General features: G+C 38.3%; 1 protein-coding gene across 3 annotated transcripts in view; it reads left to right on the plus strand.

The window, feature by feature from the left end:
* EXD2 (exonuclease 3'-5' domain containing 2) overlaps positions 1-18338 on the plus strand; it is a 50317-nt gene that overhangs the window by 19211 nt on the left and 12768 nt on the right. For all 3 annotated transcript variants that reach the window (XM_030319407.2, XM_030319411.1, XM_030319409.1), the window contains 2 exons: positions 7722-7978; positions 12469-12595. In XM_030319407.2, the coding sequence (XP_030175267.1) occupies positions 7722-7978; positions 12469-12595 (384 nt within the window). The remainder of the gene's footprint in view (positions 1-7721; positions 7979-12468; positions 12596-18338) is intronic.

An 18338-nucleotide genomic window follows, 5' to 3' on the forward strand; every position in this document is an offset into this window, starting at 1 on the left:
CAGAACCTGCTTCGAATCCTTTGTCCCCCTCTCTCTCTGGCAGTCCCCCACACTTGCTCTTTCTCTTTCAAAAATAAGTAAACATTAAAAAAAATTAAAAGACTAAATAAATTTTTAAAAATGACAGCTTTCAACATTTTCATGTTGAATACGATATGTGCCATGTTCGACAATGCCGATGTTTGTTTGTAGATCCCTTTACCAGATTAAATACATTGAATTCTATTCTTGGTTTGTTAAGAGTTGTTTGGTTTTTTTTTTTTTTTCATTATGAACAGTTGTTGAATTTTATCAAGTACTTTTCTGTATTTCTTGAGATGACTATGTAGTTTTTCTCCTTTATTCTGTTTTTGTGGTGAAAGACATTGGTGTTTTAATTTCTGGAGTAAATCCAAGTTGGTCCTGATGTCTTTATTCTTTTTATACATTGCTGAATTCATTTTGCTAATGCATTTTAGAGGATTTTTTTAAAACTATGTTCATGAGAGTGATATTGGATTATAATTTTCTTTTCTAGAAATGACCCTGTCTGATTTTGAGTAAAAGTTATATTGGCCTCACACAACAAGTTAATGTTGTGTTCTCTGGAAGAGTTTCTATACGATTTCATTCTTTTTTGGGCACCTGAGTGGCTCAGTCAGTTAAGCGTCTGACTTGATTTCAGCTCAGGTTGTGATCTCACAGTGGTGAGATCAAGCCCTTTGTTGGGTTCCATGATGAGCATGGAACCTGCTAAAAATTCTCTCTGCGGGGCACCTGAGTGGCTCAGTCGGTTAAGTGTCCGACTTCGGCTCAGGTCATGATCTCGTGGTTCACGAGTTCGAGCCCCGCGTCGGGCTCTGTGCTGACAGCTCAGAGCCTGGAGCCTGCTTCGGATTCTGTGTCTCCCTCTCTCTCTGACCCTCCCCCCATTCATGCTCTGTCTCTCTCTGTCTCAAAAATAAATAAACATTAAAAAAAATTTTTTTTAAATTAAAATAAATAAATAAATAAATAAAAATTCTCTCTGCTTCTCCCCATCCCCTGCTTGCATGCATGCTGTCTCTCTTTCTCTCAAAAAAAAAAAAAAAAGATTGTCATTCTTTTTTCCTTAAATATTTGATTAGGATCTACTGGTAAAGCCATCTGCAGTTATTTTTTTTTTAAGGGAAGTGTTTGAATTAGGGATATCATTTTTTAATAGTTTTGGGGCTCTTCAAATTTTCTATTTCTTCGTGTCTTTTAAAAAAAAGTTGTTTATTTATTTATTAAGTAGTCTCCACATCCAACAGAGGACTTGAACTCGCAACCCTGAGATCCAGAGTGGCATGCTTTTCCAACTGAGCCAGCCACGTACCCCATCTTCATGTCTGTTTTGGTAAATTATATTTTTCATCAGAATCTGCTTTCAAATTTTAAAATTATGAGCATAAACATGTTTATAATATCTTCAGGTTTTTTTCCCCAATCAGAAGGATATGTAGAGTTGGCTCCCTTTTCCTTCTTGACATCATTTATTTGTGCTTCTCTTTTTTCTTGATTTCTCCTTCTATGAGCTTATCAATTTTATTAGTCTTTTCAAAGAATCAACTTCTCACTTTGTTGATCTTCTTTATTGTATGTTTGTGTTTTATTTCATTGATTTCTTTTCTTTCTCTCATTTTTTTCTTCGACTCACTTGGGTATAATTTGCTCCATTTATTCCTCAAACTACTTTAATCTGACTTCCTACTATACTACCCCACTGAAACTGATCAAGTTGATGGCTTTCTTGTTTTCGAATCCAGTGGACACTTATTTAATAATCCAGTGTTATTCTAGCTGTCAAAAGCACCTGCACAGTTCCTGCATAAGACATTCTTCTTGGCTTTCGTGTCTTCATACTTTTCTGTCTCCTATCAGTATGATTCTTTCCTCTTTTCCTTCTTTTTTTTTTAAATTTTATTTATTTTATTTATTTTTATTTATTATTATTTTTAAAAATTTACATCCAAGTTAGTTAGCATATAGTGCAACAGTGATTTCAGGGGTAGATTCCTTGATTCCCCTTACCCATTTAGCGCATCCCCCCTCCCACAACCCCTCCAGTAAACCTCTGTTCTCCGTATTTAAGAGTCTCTTATATTTTGTCCCCCTCCCTGTTTTTATATTATTTTTGCTTCCCTTCTCTTATGTTCATCTGTTCTGTGTCTTAAAGTCCTCATATGAGTGAAGTCATATAATATTTGTCTTTCTCTGACTAATTTCGCTTAGCATAATACCCTCTAGTTCATCCACGTAGTTGCAAATGGCAAGATTTCACTCTTTTTGATTGCCAAGTAATACTCCCTTATATATATGTACCACATCTTCTTTATCCATTCATCCATCGATGGACATTTGGGCTCTTTCCATGCTTTGGCTATTGTTGATAGTGCTGCTATAAACATGGGGGTGTATGCGCTCCTTCGAAATAGCACACCTCTATCCTTTGGATAAATACCTAGTAGTGCAGTTCCTGGGTTGTAGGGTAATTCTATTTTTAATTTTTTGAGGAACCTCCATACTGTTTTCCAGAGTGGCTGTACCAGCTTGCATTCCCACCAGCAGTGCAAAAGAGATTCTCTTTCTCGCATCCTTGCCAACATCTGTTGTTGCCTGAGTTGTTAATGTTAGTCATTCTGACAGGTGTGAGGTGGTATCTCATTGTGGTTTTGATTTGTAGTTCCCTGATGATGAGTGATATTGACCATTTTTTCATATGTTGGCTGGCCATCTGGATGTCTTTGGAGAAGTGCCTATTCATGTCTTTTGCCCATTTCTTCACTGGATTATTTGTTTTTTGGGTGTTGAGTTTGGTAAGTTCTTTATAGATGTTGGATACTAACTCTTTATCTGATATGTCGTTTGCAGATATCTTCTCCCATTCCATCGGTTGCCTTTTAGTTTTGCTGATTGTTTCCCTCGCTGTGCAGAAGCTTTTTATTTTGATGAGATCCCAATAATTCATTTTTGCTGTTTCCCTTGCCTCCAGAGACATGTTGAGTAAGAAGTTGCTGCGGCTGAGGTCAAAGAGGTTTTTGCCTGCTTTCTCCTTGAGGATTTTGATGGCTTCCTGTCTTACGTTTAGGTCTTTGATCCATTTTGAGTTTATTTTTGTGTATGGTGTAAGAAAGTGGTGTAGGTTCATTTTTCTGCATGTTGCCGTCCAGTTTTCCCAGCACCACTTGCTGAAGAGACTGTCTTTATTCCATTGGATATTCTTTCCTGCTTTGTCAAAGATGAGTTGGCCATATGCTTGTGGGTCCATTTCTGGGTTCTCTATTCTGTTTCATTGATCTGAGTGTCTGTTTTTGTGCCAAATGTATATTTATTTTTGAGAGAGAGAGTGCAAGCAGGGGAGGGGCAGAGAAAGAGGGAGACACAGAATCCGAAGCAGGCTCCATCCAGGCTCTGAGCTGTCAGCACAGAGCCCAACGTGCGGCTCGAACCCATGAACCATGAGATCATGACCTGAGCTGAAGTCAGACGCTTAACCCACCGAACCAGACAGGCGCCCCTAAAGAGATTTTTTTAAAATAGACTTTTTAATAGTGTGAATTTTACTAATTTTTAAAATTTGGTACAAGTTTTTAAATATGTGGAAACCAAAATAATGGTAATATTAAACATGTCTGGGGATCAACAGATGTGTCCATGGACCACAAATTTATGTCCTCTAATCAACATTCTTTTCTTAAGTGATCTCGTCTGCCTTATAGCTTTAAATACCATTGACATGCTGATGACTCTTAAAATTAGAACTCTAGCCTTTTATGTCCACCTGTCTACTTGGTGTCTTCCCTTCAAAGGCTAATAGTCATCTCAAACTTACCATGTTCCCAACAGAACTTTTGAGTTTTCTTCCCAAACCAGTATTATCCTTAGTCTTCTCTACCTTTAAGATGAAAGTCAGGGAGACATTCTCCCCACTAAGGGCTGACCAACAGAAATGATAAGATTGAAAATCAGACACAAACAGGCAATTATGGTATGCTGAGTTTCTTCAGTGGCAACATATGTAGAAATTCATAGAAATGGTTGTGGAAATAACATAGCACGCTACCAGATAGAGGTATGCATTTCCAGATCCCCCTGAATTACTCATGGTAATGTATAATTATATGTAAATCACATGTACAAAATGAGGTTTCTGCCATGTTTGAGAAGCCAAAAGATGCCTTTCTCTTGGGAAGGTGGGGATGGACATGTTAAATATCTTTCTGGCCCCTGGCTCCTGCCTGATGTTTTCTAGAGTCTCTAGCTACAGATGTCCTCGCTCGATGGATGCAAATAATTGGTGCACTAAAGATTGAATGAAGTGAAGGTCGTTTTCCAAAGAGCATTGTTCTACAGGCCCAGGCTTCAAGCCTGCTGGAGGTCTACATCCTTTTCCTTACTATTAACCCTTTTCTGGTAATACTTCCTAGTGCTGTCTCCAGAATAGATGTTGCATCCATGTACTTCTCTGCCTCTCCTCTGCTTCCTCCCTAGCCTAAGCTTCAAGGGTCTCTTCTGTAGACCTTTGTGGTACCCTCCTGAGTTGCCTCCCAGCTTGGACTCTTGTGCACCTACGGTCCCCACACCCCGTATGGTAACCAAAGTGAACTTTTAAAAATGAAAATCAGATCATGTCAGTCCTCTGCTTAAAACCATTTCATTGCTTTCAGTAAAACCGAGATATCTTAATTACTTACGTTTACTTAGGGACTTACATGCTCTGGCCTCTCTCAGCATCTCTGATTTGTCTCCTATTCTTTTCCCACCCTATTTTTTTTTTTTTTTATCCTCCTATTGTTACTTTCTAGCCTCATTAAGCCTTTATTGTGTCACTTAAACAGGATAAGCTCATTCATATCTCAAAGCCACGGTCTAAATTTAACTGAAACATGAACTCCACAGACTAAGAACGCTTATTAATCTGTTCAAGTCCAGAAGATGGTCCCAGATCATTCTTTACTCTCTGCTGCCACCATGGGGTCATTTGAAGAATTGTGGGCTTTTCTAGAAAGTTGTACAGCTCTGGACTTTTAAGAATCCTGAAGCCCAAATAGATTATCCACTGGCCCTCAGGAAAGAGACTCTTTAAACCAGTGCTCTCTAAGTGAATCACTGGAATACAGAAAAAGTTTCCATACAAAAATTTTGTCCAAACTTTGATGCTTCATGGCATCATTCATTAAAAGTTTTTACTTTTGTGTATGTTTAATATTATCTGTGACATATTAGGATAGTACTACATGTTTATAATGTATAAATGCATACGTATATATATGTTATGTATGTCACAGACATTTTTATGAGTTGACTAATCTAAAGAACACTGGATTAAATAATGCTAATGAAATTTAAATGTGTCTTTTTTTTTTTTTAATTTTTTTTTCAACGTTTTTATTTATTTTTGGGACAGAGAGAGACAGAGCATGAACGGGGGAGGGGCAGAGAGAGAGGGAGACACAGAATCGGAAACAGGCTCCAGGCTCTGAGCCATCAGCCCAGAGCCTGACGCGGGGCTCGAACTCACGGACCGCGAGATCGTGACCTGGCTGAAGTCGGACGCTTAACCGACTGCGCCACCCAGGCGCCCCTAAATGTGTCTTTTTTTGTTGTTTTATTAAATATAATGTTGGTAAGCCAAGGATTCCATTGTTTTCCATAAGTAGTCAGTGATGTCAAGGCGAAAAGATACTAGGAAGCAAAAGGGGGGAATGTGAGAAAGACTAGATTAGATGTCTTATTCTTTAAGCCAAATTGACTCTGCTAAAAGCATTATTCTTCCAATGACACATTCCACATAAATTGGGTACCTATTTGAATCATAAACATTTGAATTCCTAGTGGAAAAACTGTATGTGATCCATTGGATCTTAAGCACAATCCCGAAACAGTATTAAAAAGACAACTTACTATCTAGTTATTTATTTAAAGTATTTTAGACAATGGAACACTACTCAAAAGATGTACAGAGATCCAGCCTTAGGAATTTGCAGTGAGTATTATGTCACATTAACAGTGCTAAATATTAGAAGAAGAGATGTTTAGCTTTTTCTTGGAGAGCTGGTATATGGAGGAAGGGAATTCTTCACTGATAAAAAGCCACATCTGGATGAATTGTTATAGAACAGGAACCAGTAGTCAAGTTTCTTGTAGGTCTTTTTTGACCTTGGCTAAGCCCTAAGAAATAGACACCTTAGAAATCAAACTGGCATGCTTTGTTTGAGGATATGGAAATAACCCTCATTGATAAAGCACTGCCTGAGGAAGGAGATCCTAAGATTTTGTGAGTTGGGCCATGATTTTACTTAGTGAAGTAGAAGTCAAAGACAAGGGCTCTCTGGATTTTGTTTTTAACAGAAGGTCTGTGATCTTAACTATTTCCTTTCTGTGGTTTTGGTAACCTCAACTCTGAAATATCCTACCTCTGATTACTTGTAACACTTTGAGTCACTCCTTTGGTATTTACCATGCAATTTGTGTAGATTGTACCCTACTAATAAGGCTCTAATCCCTAAGGCAGGTTCCATCTGTTACATAACTTCATATCCACGGTGGCACCTAGTACAATGCCTAGCCCTCTGATACATAGCAGTGAGAGAACTGCATTGCCCAGAGCAGCGTTCCCTGCTGTGAATATTTTGGGCAGATGATTGGTTGTCGTGAGAGGCTGTCTGGTACCTTGTAGGATATTTGGTAGCATTCTGGCCTCTACCTGTTAGATACTTGTGCACTGGCTCTCCAAGTTGTGACAACCCAAAATTTCTCCAGACATCGTCAGATGCCCCTGGGATGTGGGAGGGGGGTGCAAATGAATCTTGGTTGAGAACTGCCCTTCCAGATTTGGGAATTTGGGTTCTAGTCCTAACTTTGTCATTATCCCTCCTCGTTCAGGCAAACTGCTTCACCTGTAGGTCCTAAATTTCCTGTCCCGAAAAATGAGAAGGATTGGAATTTATTGGATGTTTAACCTGGGTTCAGTGGATAGCTTTAGAGGACTTTTCATTAATGTGAATTTTGCATGTAAGTTTTTCTAGGAATGACTTCTTAGCTGTCAGCTCTTTTCTCCAGCTTTGAAGTAACTATCTGTTACCTCAAAAAGATTAAAACTAGATCAGTTAATATAAAAAGTTATTTCCATCTCTTAAGATATAAGGATCCTAGCTCAGGCTCAGTATACATTTTTTTTTTCTTAGTGAACACCATTTGTGATCATAAAATGCTGAGAAAGCACCTTGGGCTACCAGGATTTATTATATTGGCAGTGCCGCTTACTTCTGGTACTGTTTCCTCCCTCTTTTCAAAAATTGGATCTTGAGGCAGTAACGATAAGGTAAATGAGTAGAGTTGCTAGCATGCGTGTTGGAGAGTCTGGGTAACAAAAAGGGTGTTTATCATTTGGCGCTCTACCTCTTAGACTTTTTTCACTTAGACTTTTAAAACCAGTATGTTTCACGTGACTCAGCCACCGCTCCTCTGTGTCACCATTTATGGACTGCTCACATTTCAGGCTCACGTTTGGGGCCCTCAGTAACCTTTGTTTAGGCTGCTGCTTCACAAAGTCCATTGTGCTTGCTGGCATCGGCTCATCCTTTGATTTGAACCAAAATTTGGCCAGCCACTTCCCTTGGGAAGTTAAGGAATTACTTCTTAGACTTTTTCTTGCCAGTTTCATGTTGTACTTGGTGCTGTGGTAGGGTATGAACTGTGGCCCTGTTTTCCTCTTGCAGGTGAATTCGGAAGGCAAAGCCAGTCCCCTGTCACTCCTTCAAATGGCCTCCTCGAGTGGCTTCTGTGTCTTAGTTCGCTTGCCAAAGTTGATCCGTGGCGGAAAAACACTACCAAAAACATTATTGGATATTTTGGCAGATGGCAGTATTTTAAAAGTTGGAGTAGGATCTTCAGAAGATGCCAGCAAGCTGCTGCAGGACTATGGCCTCGTTGTTAAGGGGTGCCTGGACCTCCGGTACCTAGCCATGAGGCAGAGGTATGGTTTGTATGAGTGCTTCGATTCCTGTAGCTGCGGGGCAAATACTTTAGCAAGATTTGTAGATTACTGAAAACGCTAATGAAGCATCTAACATTTTTTAGAAGCCTAGAGGCTTCTGAGATGCATGTAAATTTGTGAGGAAGAATTCCAACTTCTGAGAAGACTGCATTTATCCACGGTTGGTTTTTTCAGATGAAACATCGATGAGGTGCCCACCATAAGCTACAGGTTGTAAACTGATGGCCCCACCAGCTAAATTAGGACCGCAGGTTTTGTTTTTGTTTTTTCCCCGTATGATATATTTGGAGATTTTTTGTGTAAATCCAGAAGATTTAATGTAAAAGTCTGTATTTTGGACTGCTTTTGAAAAATCAGATGGTTTGACTATGGGAGGTCAAATGGTTCTACATGGTGACAATTCCTGGGGAGCAGTTGGCCTCTTTAGAGGCGCATGTTCTGTTCAATTTGCAGGAGTCCCACCTCTCCCTTTGTAACCCCAACTCATCCTAATAAGCATTTGAGTTTGCAAACCCTGCTTTAGGCCAAAAAATTTGGTAGACCTAATCCTTTACTGGGAGGAGGAGAGATTTCCCTTTTCCTTGGAATTCTGTTCTTACAGAAATTCTATCCTAACTTTTTTCTCAGGGAGTCAGAATTACCTTCTCATGTATAATTACAGGTCCTCATTTCAGTAATGTGGAGTGAAGCAGCCTCTCTCCTTGCCTCAGGTGACACTGACATTAAAGTTTGGAGGATTTGATAAACTAAGAGAAGGACTGATTAAAATCTCTTTTTATCATAATTTTTCAGGGTAAAATGAAATTTTAGTTTAGTATTTTGGCTTATGTAAATAAGACTTGTGATTTTTTTCAAGAAATACATTAAAGTATTTACTGTAAAAAATTGTAAATCTGTAGAAGTATTTGGAGTGTAACAGCAAAAGCCACCATTCACCGGGCCTGCCTCCCTGGGCACTGCCTCCCCAGAGGTGCCCACTGTTACTCTCTGCTGTGAGACGCGGTGAGTATAGTAGCTAAGAGTTTTTGTTGTTGTTGTTGTTGTTTTTTAAATAAATTTTTAAAAATAAATTTTTATTAAAAAAATTTTTTTTAATGTTTATTTTTGAGAGAGAGAGAGAAAGAGCACACAAGCAGGGGAAGGGGGGAGGGAGAGAGGGAGGGAGGGAGTCAGGATCTGAAGCAGACTCCATGCTGACAATGCAGAGGCCGACTCAGATCTCAAACCCACGAACCAAGAGATCATGGCTTGAGTGGAAGTCTGACACTTAACTGAACCACCCAGGTGCCCCTAGTAGCGAAGAGTTGACCCAGGAGCGGGCTGTGTGCTAGCCGCTTAGCAGCTGCGTGGCCTCGGGCAAGTTACCGAGCCTTGCTGTTCCTCACTTCCCTCTTTTGCAGCAATGATTACGTATGTTCCCTCCTCCCAGGATTGGTGTGACGGTTACATGAGTTAAACTATGTGAAGAATCTAGAAATAGTGTTTCACACAGAGACAGTGCTGTGGAAATTTCAGCCATTACTGTCCATCGTCATCGCTGCCATCTTCAGTGCTATCATCCGATTGGCTTGTCCTTCCAGATCTTTTCTGTGTGATTACAGTCCTCTCTGAAACTTAGAAATTAGAGGGGCACCAAATTCTCTGTTTGACTCAGCGCAGAATGGCCACGTCAAGGTGCAAACTTGGCCCAAACTGAGTATTACCATGAACTCCTCTGGAAATAAGAATGAAGTATTTATCAGGCCTTTCAGTTTTTAATGAAATTTTATTAAAATTTAAAAATTATTATTTTATTATTAAACATGTTAGTAGTAAAATTAAAAGTTTTTGACATCATAGTTTAAGAAATTTCACATTATAGTGCGAGAATTCTACTTTGCACCATTAGTTTGCTCCTGATGTTTGCCATAAGTAGTTGTTATTTTCAGTTGACTTTGGGAGGAGCACATTTTTTTTTTTTTTTGGTAATGCTGTCTTCTTTTCACTCTTCTTTATATTTTGTATTTTATGTTAACCAAAGATAATTTATTATAAAGATAAAGTGTTGTATGTAAAGACTTGGGAATCTTTCGTAGTGAAATTTGGAATTGGTAAGGTAGCGTCTTGTTTCTAATTCATCTTCAAGAAATGTGAAACCTTTCCAAACAGGACATTTAAAAAAGACTAATGACCTAAGTGGAATTAAGTAGCTTAAAAATTAAGTACTGTCCATCAGTGAGGGTAATGATCTCAAGAATCGTGGAATATCCGTGCTTGAAAAATTACACGGCTATCAAAATGAATGAAATAAGTACATTTGTACTTATTATCGTGGATGGAAGTCTCTGATACATTAATAGAGCAAGTTTCACAGCAAAAATCAAAACAAATACCAAAAAACTGTATCTCCTCCTCCGCCTGACCATCTGTTTATCTATTTGTGCACAGAAACAGTCTGGAGGGGCCACACCACACTGTGAAGGGCCATTATTCCTGAGGAGAGGAAGTGGGGGGTGTAGGCTTTCACTTGTCACCCATTAGGCTTCTCTATTGTCTGAACTTTTAATAATAAGTATTCATTACTTTTATAATTTCTAGTAAAACAAAAGAGAGGTTCATGTCACCCCCAAATCCTTCATTTTCACTAATTGAATGAAGACATTGTGTATTTTCCCTCGGTATGTCTGGACCTGTTTTTGCTTTTTAATCAGCGCTGCTTTTGGGGGGGTAATGAAATCTGTCAATTACTGCTTGTTTTTGTAGGGAAAGGCTTTCTTTTCTTCATCATCGTAATGATTTCATTTCCTCCAGTACCTGAGGGAGTCCTGCATGTCGTAACCGTAACTGTAACCGTAGCGTGAACCCCCACCACCAAGCTTCCTGCTCTAAAACTTCTAGTCTCTCACTTGGTAGCCAGGATGTCAGCTCCGCTTGTGTAGACCAGTGTGTTCTTAACTTCACATTTATTTCTTGTTTAGAATCTCCAATCCTTGAACAAATTGATTTTTTCCACCATCCTGCAGCTATTTTAATCAGAAAGTGTTTGAAGGACTGAAAGGTTATTTGGTTTTTTTTGTGCCTTCATCTGCTCAGTGAAAATAGCATTATCATTTTTTCAACTTTGAAAAGTAATTACGTGAACACTAGCCAATTCAAATACAGAAAAATAGAAAGAAGGTATATAATCACCATAAATCCCATACCCAGAGAAAATATCACTAACATATGATTGGTATCTTTCTAGTACCCCTTTGTGCCATGTCTCTCTCTTACCTAGAATCACACACATACATCTGTTATGTGGTATGTATATTAACATGAACCACAACATATTTTCTCCCACAGTCTCTTTTTACTTAATATGTCATTGACATCTTTTTTTTTAATGTTTATTCATTTTTGAGAGACAGAAAGAGAGACAGAGCATGAGTGGGGGAAGGGCAGGGAGCGAGGGAGACACAGAAACCAAAGTAGGCTCCAGGCTCTGAGCTGTCAGCATAGAGCCCAATGTGGGGCTCAAACTCAGGAAGTGTGAGATCATGACCTGAGCTGAAGTCGGACGCTTAACCTCCTGAGCCACCCAGGGGCCCCATTCTTTTTTTTTTTTTTTTTAACGATTTAGTTTATTTATTTTTGAGAGAGAGAGGGAGCATGAGCAGAGGAGAGACAGAAAGAGAGGGAACAGAGGATCCAAAGCAAGCTCCATGCTGACAGCAGTGAGCCTGATGAGGGCTCAACCGAATAAGCCACCCAGGTGCCCTTGTCATGGACATCTTTTCACGTCAAAATAGGTACACATCCTTTTTTTTTTTTAAGTCTATTTATTTTGAGAGGGAGAAAATGAGCAGGGGAGGGGCAGAGAGAGAGAGAGAAAGAGAGAGAATCCCAAGCAGGCTCTGCAGTACCAGTGCAGAGCCCAATGTGGGGCTCAGACTCCCAAACAGTGAGATCATGACCTGAGCTGAAATCAAGAGTTGGACGTTTAATCGACTGAGCCACCCAGGCGCCTCCCACTACAATCTTTTTTTAAATAGCTATAAGGAATTTAATTCCATAGATATTTAACTAATCTTTTGTTGATGGGCATTTAGGTTTTTTCCAATTATTTGCTACTATAAATAGTGCTGCAGTGAAGATCATTTTATGTACATTTATTCTTAGGATAAATTCCTAGAAGTGGAATTCTGGAATCAGAGGGTTTTTATGGTCAAAACTTTGATAGTTATTTATTGCTAAACTATTTTCCATAAAGATTGTAAAAATGGACAGTTCATGAATTTTAGATCAGACTACTCCATCAATAGTAGTTATATTTATTGATTTTTAATCTTTGCAATATGATAAACAAATTGTATATAATTTTTATTTTGTTTGATGTCTAGTAAGATTGAGTATCTACCATCTGTTTTTGGCCATTTATATGTCTTTTTTGACTTGCCTGTTCTTCTTTTGCCCATTTTTGATGCATGACTTTACTTATTTCCTTGTAGAAACAATTTGCTCTGTAATGGGCTTAGCCTGAAATCACTTGCCGAGACAGTTTTGAACTTTCCACTTGACAAGTCCCTCCTGCTTCGCTGCAGCAACTGGGATGCCGAGAATCTTACTGAGGACCAGGTACTTCTTTTGTTTGTTTGTTTGTTTTAAGTTTTTTAGTTTATTTATTTTGAGAGAGAGAGCACAAGTGAGTGAGCAGGGGAGGGGCAGAGAGAGGGAGAGAGAATCCCAAGCAGGCTCCGTGCTGTCAGCACAGAGCCTGACGTGGGGCTTGATCTCATGAATGGTGAGAACATGACCTGAGCCAAGATCAAGAGCTGGACGCTTAAGTGACTGAGCCACCCAGGTCCCCTGACAACCAGGTACTTCTTATCAGAGTAGTTGAAGAATGGAAGAGCCATTGTTTATGACGTATAGTTGTTTTTAAAATTGTAATCTTCAAATATAAGTATTGGGTGGAAATACTTTAAAATAGACTCATTGAAGGTAACTGTTCTATAGTATATAAATAGTACTTAAGTAGCAGAATAAGAGTGCCTATTCTATTTTTTTAAGCATTTACTATATGGCAGGCCTTTTAGAAAATGTAATTTTTAAAATGATGAATACAATTATAATTAGAAAAACAAAGTGTTATAAGACTTATTATATAAGAATTAGTAGTTCCCCGTCTTCCTCCCCTCACTGGCAACCGATTTCATTTATTTCTGGTAATTACTATTATATTTTTAAATTATGTACATATATTATTCTTTCTTATTTTTATATTGTCTTTGACTTCTTACTGTGGAAGACATGATTTAGTACTCATGTGTTTCCTCTGTCCCCAGACAAATACTGAGTCCCTTTTCCATCGTCCCAATATAGGTAAATCATCATTTTTATCAGATTCATATCTACTTATATTGGTATTATTTATAGCTGAGCCACATAGTAAGCTGCAATTAAGTTTTTCCTTACACAACTTTTTGCTTTCCTAGGACTAATAATTGTACTTCTGTTTGCTTTGTTTTCTATATACCTGTTAACTCTTTCAGCCCCAGACTTTTAACGGGACCGTCCATCTTTTCTCCAGTGGTTCAGACACAGGAGGTGACTTACTCCTCTCGCTTTCCCTTGGAGCCATCCCTTCTAGAGCCCTTTGTCACCCTGCTCCTTTCAGGAGCCCTGCTGCCTAGCTCTGATGCTGGAATCTGCATTTACCATCATCCTGGGGATTCCCTTCAGCTTTCTTCTGTAGTAGATCTTCTGTCTTCCGAACTCCATGTCTTTTCCCTTTCTTATCTGGGGTGCTTTAAGAAAGGGAGCATGGGAAGTTAATTTATGACACCTTGTGTGTCTGAAAAGATATTGGCTTCCCTCTATTAACTGATAGTTTGGCAGAGTACAGCATTTAGGGTGAAAATCATTTTCCTTCAGAAATTTGAAGGTACTCTTCCCTGTCTTATAGCTTCCAGTATTGATACTGAGTACGTCACTTGTTTTTCTTTCTGGAAAATCTTTACTTTATTCTTAGTTATTAAAATTCATGATGATACTAATTAGTGTGGGCTATTTCTCATTATAGCATTAGAATTCAGTGGATCCTTTCAATCTGGAAGTTCGTGCCTTTTAGTTCAGGGAATTATTTTCGTAATATTTCTTTGAAAACATCCCTCCCTTCTGTTTCTAGAATTCATATTATTTGGATATTGGATCCTTGAATTGATCGGCCTACTTCCTAAGAAAAATATTTTCTCTCTGATTTTTCTATCTGTATTTTTTGTTTTATCTTCTAGGAAATTTCCTCAAATTTGTCTTCTAACATTTCTATTGAATTTTTAATAATTCCTATCATAATGTTAAGTGACAAGAGATTCTTGGTCTCCTCTGAATATTCATGTTTAAAATAACTTTGTTTTTGTTTAATGGATGTAGTATCTTCTATTATCTTAGAGTATTAAAGATTTCTGAGGTTTTCTTCTGCTTCCTGTATTGCTTTGTTTTCCTCTGAGTTCCTTATTTGAAATGTTTGATTTGGTCTTTGAATTTCGCATTAAAGATTTTTCTTAAATGTTTAGATCCTTGGCTGTCCATTCATAGTTAAGGACACATTAAAAAGCTGATTGGGCACATCAGCTGATGAATGCATAAATAAAATATGGCATACCCTTACAATGGAGTATTACTCAGTACTAAAAATGATACATACTATGACAGGGATGAGTCTTGAAAACATTATGCTACTGAAAGAAGCTAATTGCAAACACATTTTGCATGACTCCATTTTTGTGAAATATTTCAGAATATACAAATCTATAGAGACAGAAAATAAATTAATAGGTTGCCTAGGGCTGGGAGAAGTGGAGGATGACTGCCAGTGGGTCAAAGGTTTCTTTTTGAGGTGATGAAAGTGTTCCAACGTTGATTATGGTGAATGGTTGCACAATTCTGCAAGTCTGTTAAAAATCCTGAATCTTGCACCATCTATAAAAAGACATTTTTGGAACAATTGGAGATGTTAGAACTGTATATTATTGTATTTTGCCACTGTTAAAGTTCTTGGGTGTGCTAATAGTGTGATTATGTAGAAGAATGTTCTTGTTCTTAAGAAGTACACACTAATGTATTTAGAGATGAAGGACTATAATAGCTGCAACTTAATGTTGCAATGTGTTCAGCCAAAAAGAAAAAAAAAGTGTGTGGTGTCCATATCATAAAGAGATAAAGCAAATGTTGACAATTATGAATGTCAGGTGGCATTATTATTTAACTTTTCTGTGAGCTTGAAAATCTTAAAAATAAAAAGTTGGGGAGAAAAAGTTAATTGCTATCAAATTTGAAACCAGATTTGTGATCCTTATTGTGAGAATTCAGAATTTCCAAAGTTTCTTATTCATGCTTTATTTAAAGTGTTTATTTTTTGTTCTAATTATGAACATAATGCTTAATGAGATTTTAGAAAATACAGAAAATGATATTTAAATTTTAATTTAAAAATTTTTTAATGTTTATTTATTTTTGAGAGAGAAACAGAGCACAAGTGGGGTGGAGGGGCAGAGAGAGAGGGGAACAGAGAATCTGAAGCAGGCTTCAGGCTCCAAGCTGTCAGCACAGAGCCCGATGCGGTGCTTGAGCCCACAAACTGTGAGATCATGACCTGAGCCAAAGTCAGATTCTTAACCGACTGAGCCACCCAGGTGCCCCTTAAATTTGAATTAAAAAAAATGGATTGAGAACACAGCAAATATGGCCAGTGCTTTTGGGCCAGTGGGCCTTATTATCAGTACCTACAGATTATAGTCACATGTCAGTAACTGGAACTCTTTTTTCTCAGGCTACTCAGTGTCTCCAGAAATGAACCATCTAGTCTTCTGCCAAAGGGGTATAAGCCCCTCTGCTTATATTCTGGTAGCTGAGTGGGAAAAGGTGCTGGTAGTTTTACCAGTCATTATGTAAACTTTCCCATAATCCCTTTCTCAGATGACATTTTGCCCCCACCCTCCACCAGACCTGTTGTTACTGGATCCAGATCCTCTGGGAGTTAGCCCATTATATGACTTAAACTTTTACTCTTTGGGGGGTTAGAGAAGGAGTAATTGCCAGCCCTGTGGTGTAAAGGAGAAGATCTAGGGTTTTTTGTTTTTTTTTTTTCAAGTTTATTTTTGTTTATTTTGAGAAAGAGATAGAGAGCAAGCAGGGGAGGGGCAGAGAGAGAGAGGGAGGCAGAATCCCAAGTGGGTTCCATGCCATCAGTGCAGAGCCCAGTTCAGGGCTTGAACTCACCAACTGTGAGATCATGACCTGAGATGAAATCAAGAGTTGGACGCCTAACTGACTGAGCCACCCCGGTGCCTCTGGTTCTAAGTGTTCTTTTTGGAGACTTTCACCTTATCCTATTATTCTCACCCCTGCTTGTACCCTTGCTTTCCCAGATACCTGGTGCTTCCCATTCCTTATGCTTATGTTCTGTGGCTCAAATTAACTTAATTCTTGGATTTTTGGCTTCCTTTAGGCCTAGGTTTTAGCCTTCTCTTGTTTGCTGAGTCAGTCACTGCTTGTTCACCCTTCCAAAATGTTGTTATAGAAAAGCTTTAGCACAGCTGGTACCTTAAGGTTAACATCCTTCCTGAGAGAGAGTTTTCGGAGTCATACTATCTGAATTTGTTTTTTGCAGCTGTTTCTGACTTTCTGTGACCCTGAGTAAGTCACTTCTTTGTGCCTTGGTTCCTTCCTTCCTTCCTTCCTTCCTTCCTTCCTTCCTTCCTTCCTTCCTTCCTTCCTTCTTTCCTTCCTTCCTTCCTTCCTTAACAATTTTAAGGTATAACTAACATACAGCAAAATTCAGCCATTTAAAGTACACAAAATGAGGCACCTGGCTGGCTTAGTCCGTAGAGCATGTAACTCTTGATCTTAGAGATATGAGTTCAAGCCCCACATTGGGCATGGAGCCGACTTAAAAAAAAAGTATACAAATCAATGGACTTTAGTATTTTTACAGAGTGGTACAACCATCACCACAATCTAATTTTAGAAGATTTTTGGTGTGCCCGAGTGGCTCAGCCGGTTGAGCGTCTGTCTCTTGATTTAGGCTCAGGTCATGATCTCACAGTTTGTGAGATTGAGACCCTTGTCGGGTTCTGTGCTGACAGCCTGGAGCCTGCTTGGGATTCTCTTTCTCTCCCACTCGCTCTGCCCCTCCTCATCTTGCACCCTCTCTCTCCAAATAAACAAAAAACATTAAAAAAAATACTTAAAAAAGAACATTTTTATCACCCCAAAGAGAAACTCCATATCCATTAGCAAGTCACTTCCCACCCTATGCTCACCCCCACCCTAGCACTAGGCAGCCACTGATCTACCTCTTGTCTCTATAGATTTGTCTGTTTTGGACATTTCATATCAATGGAATCATATAATATATGATCTTTTGTGATTGGCTTAATTTACCATGTTGTCGTGGGTCATTCACGTTGTAACGTTTATTGGTACTTCATTTCTTTTTATTCTAAACAATATTGTATGGATATATAGTACATTTTGTTTATACATTCATCAATTGGTGCATTGCTTTCATTTTTTGGCTATTATGAAAAATGCCACTATGAATATTTGGGCATAAAATTTTGTGTGGACACATGTCGTATGTTTTTACTTCTTTTGGGTATATACCTAGAAGTGTAGTTGCTGGGTCATGAACTTTGTGTGTCACTGAGGAACTGCCAGACTGTTTTGCAAAGTAACTACATCATTTATATTCCAATTAGCAATGTATGAAGGTTCTAATATCTGCATCCTCACCAATGCTTGTTATTGCCTATCTTTTTGGTTAGAGCCATCCTAGTAGGAATGAAATGGTATTTCGTTGTGGTTTTGATTTACATTTCCCTAGTGACTAATGAGGCTGAGCATCTTTCCATGTGCTTATTGGCTATTTAAAAATAAGTTATGGAAATTATATATTGTAGAATATATATTACAGAAATATCTATTTAAATCCTTTGCTCGTATTTTGATCGAGTTGTTTGTCTTTATATTGTTGAGTTTTAAGAGTTCTTTATATATTTTGGAGACTAGTCCCTTATTAGAGACGTAATGTGTAAATATTTGCCTCCGTTCTTCAGGTCATCTTTTCACTTGCTTGGTGGAGTTGTTTGAAGCACAAAAGGTTTTAATACTGATGAGGTCCAGTTATCTATTTTTTCTTTTATCACTTATACTTCTGGTGTCATAGCCAAGAAATCATTGCCTAACCCAAGGTCATGAACATTTACCCCTATGTTTTCTTCTAAAAGTCTTAGTTTTTAGCTCTTACATTTAGGCTTATAATTTTTGTTTGGATCCAACTTTATTCTTTTACATGTGGCCATCCAGTTGTCTTTTT

The sequence above is a fragment of the Lynx canadensis genome, chromosome B3, assembly GCF_007474595.2.
Source record: "Lynx canadensis isolate LIC74 chromosome B3, mLynCan4.pri.v2, whole genome shotgun sequence".
Classification (NCBI taxonomy): Eukaryota; Metazoa; Chordata; class Mammalia; order Carnivora; family Felidae; genus Lynx; species Lynx canadensis.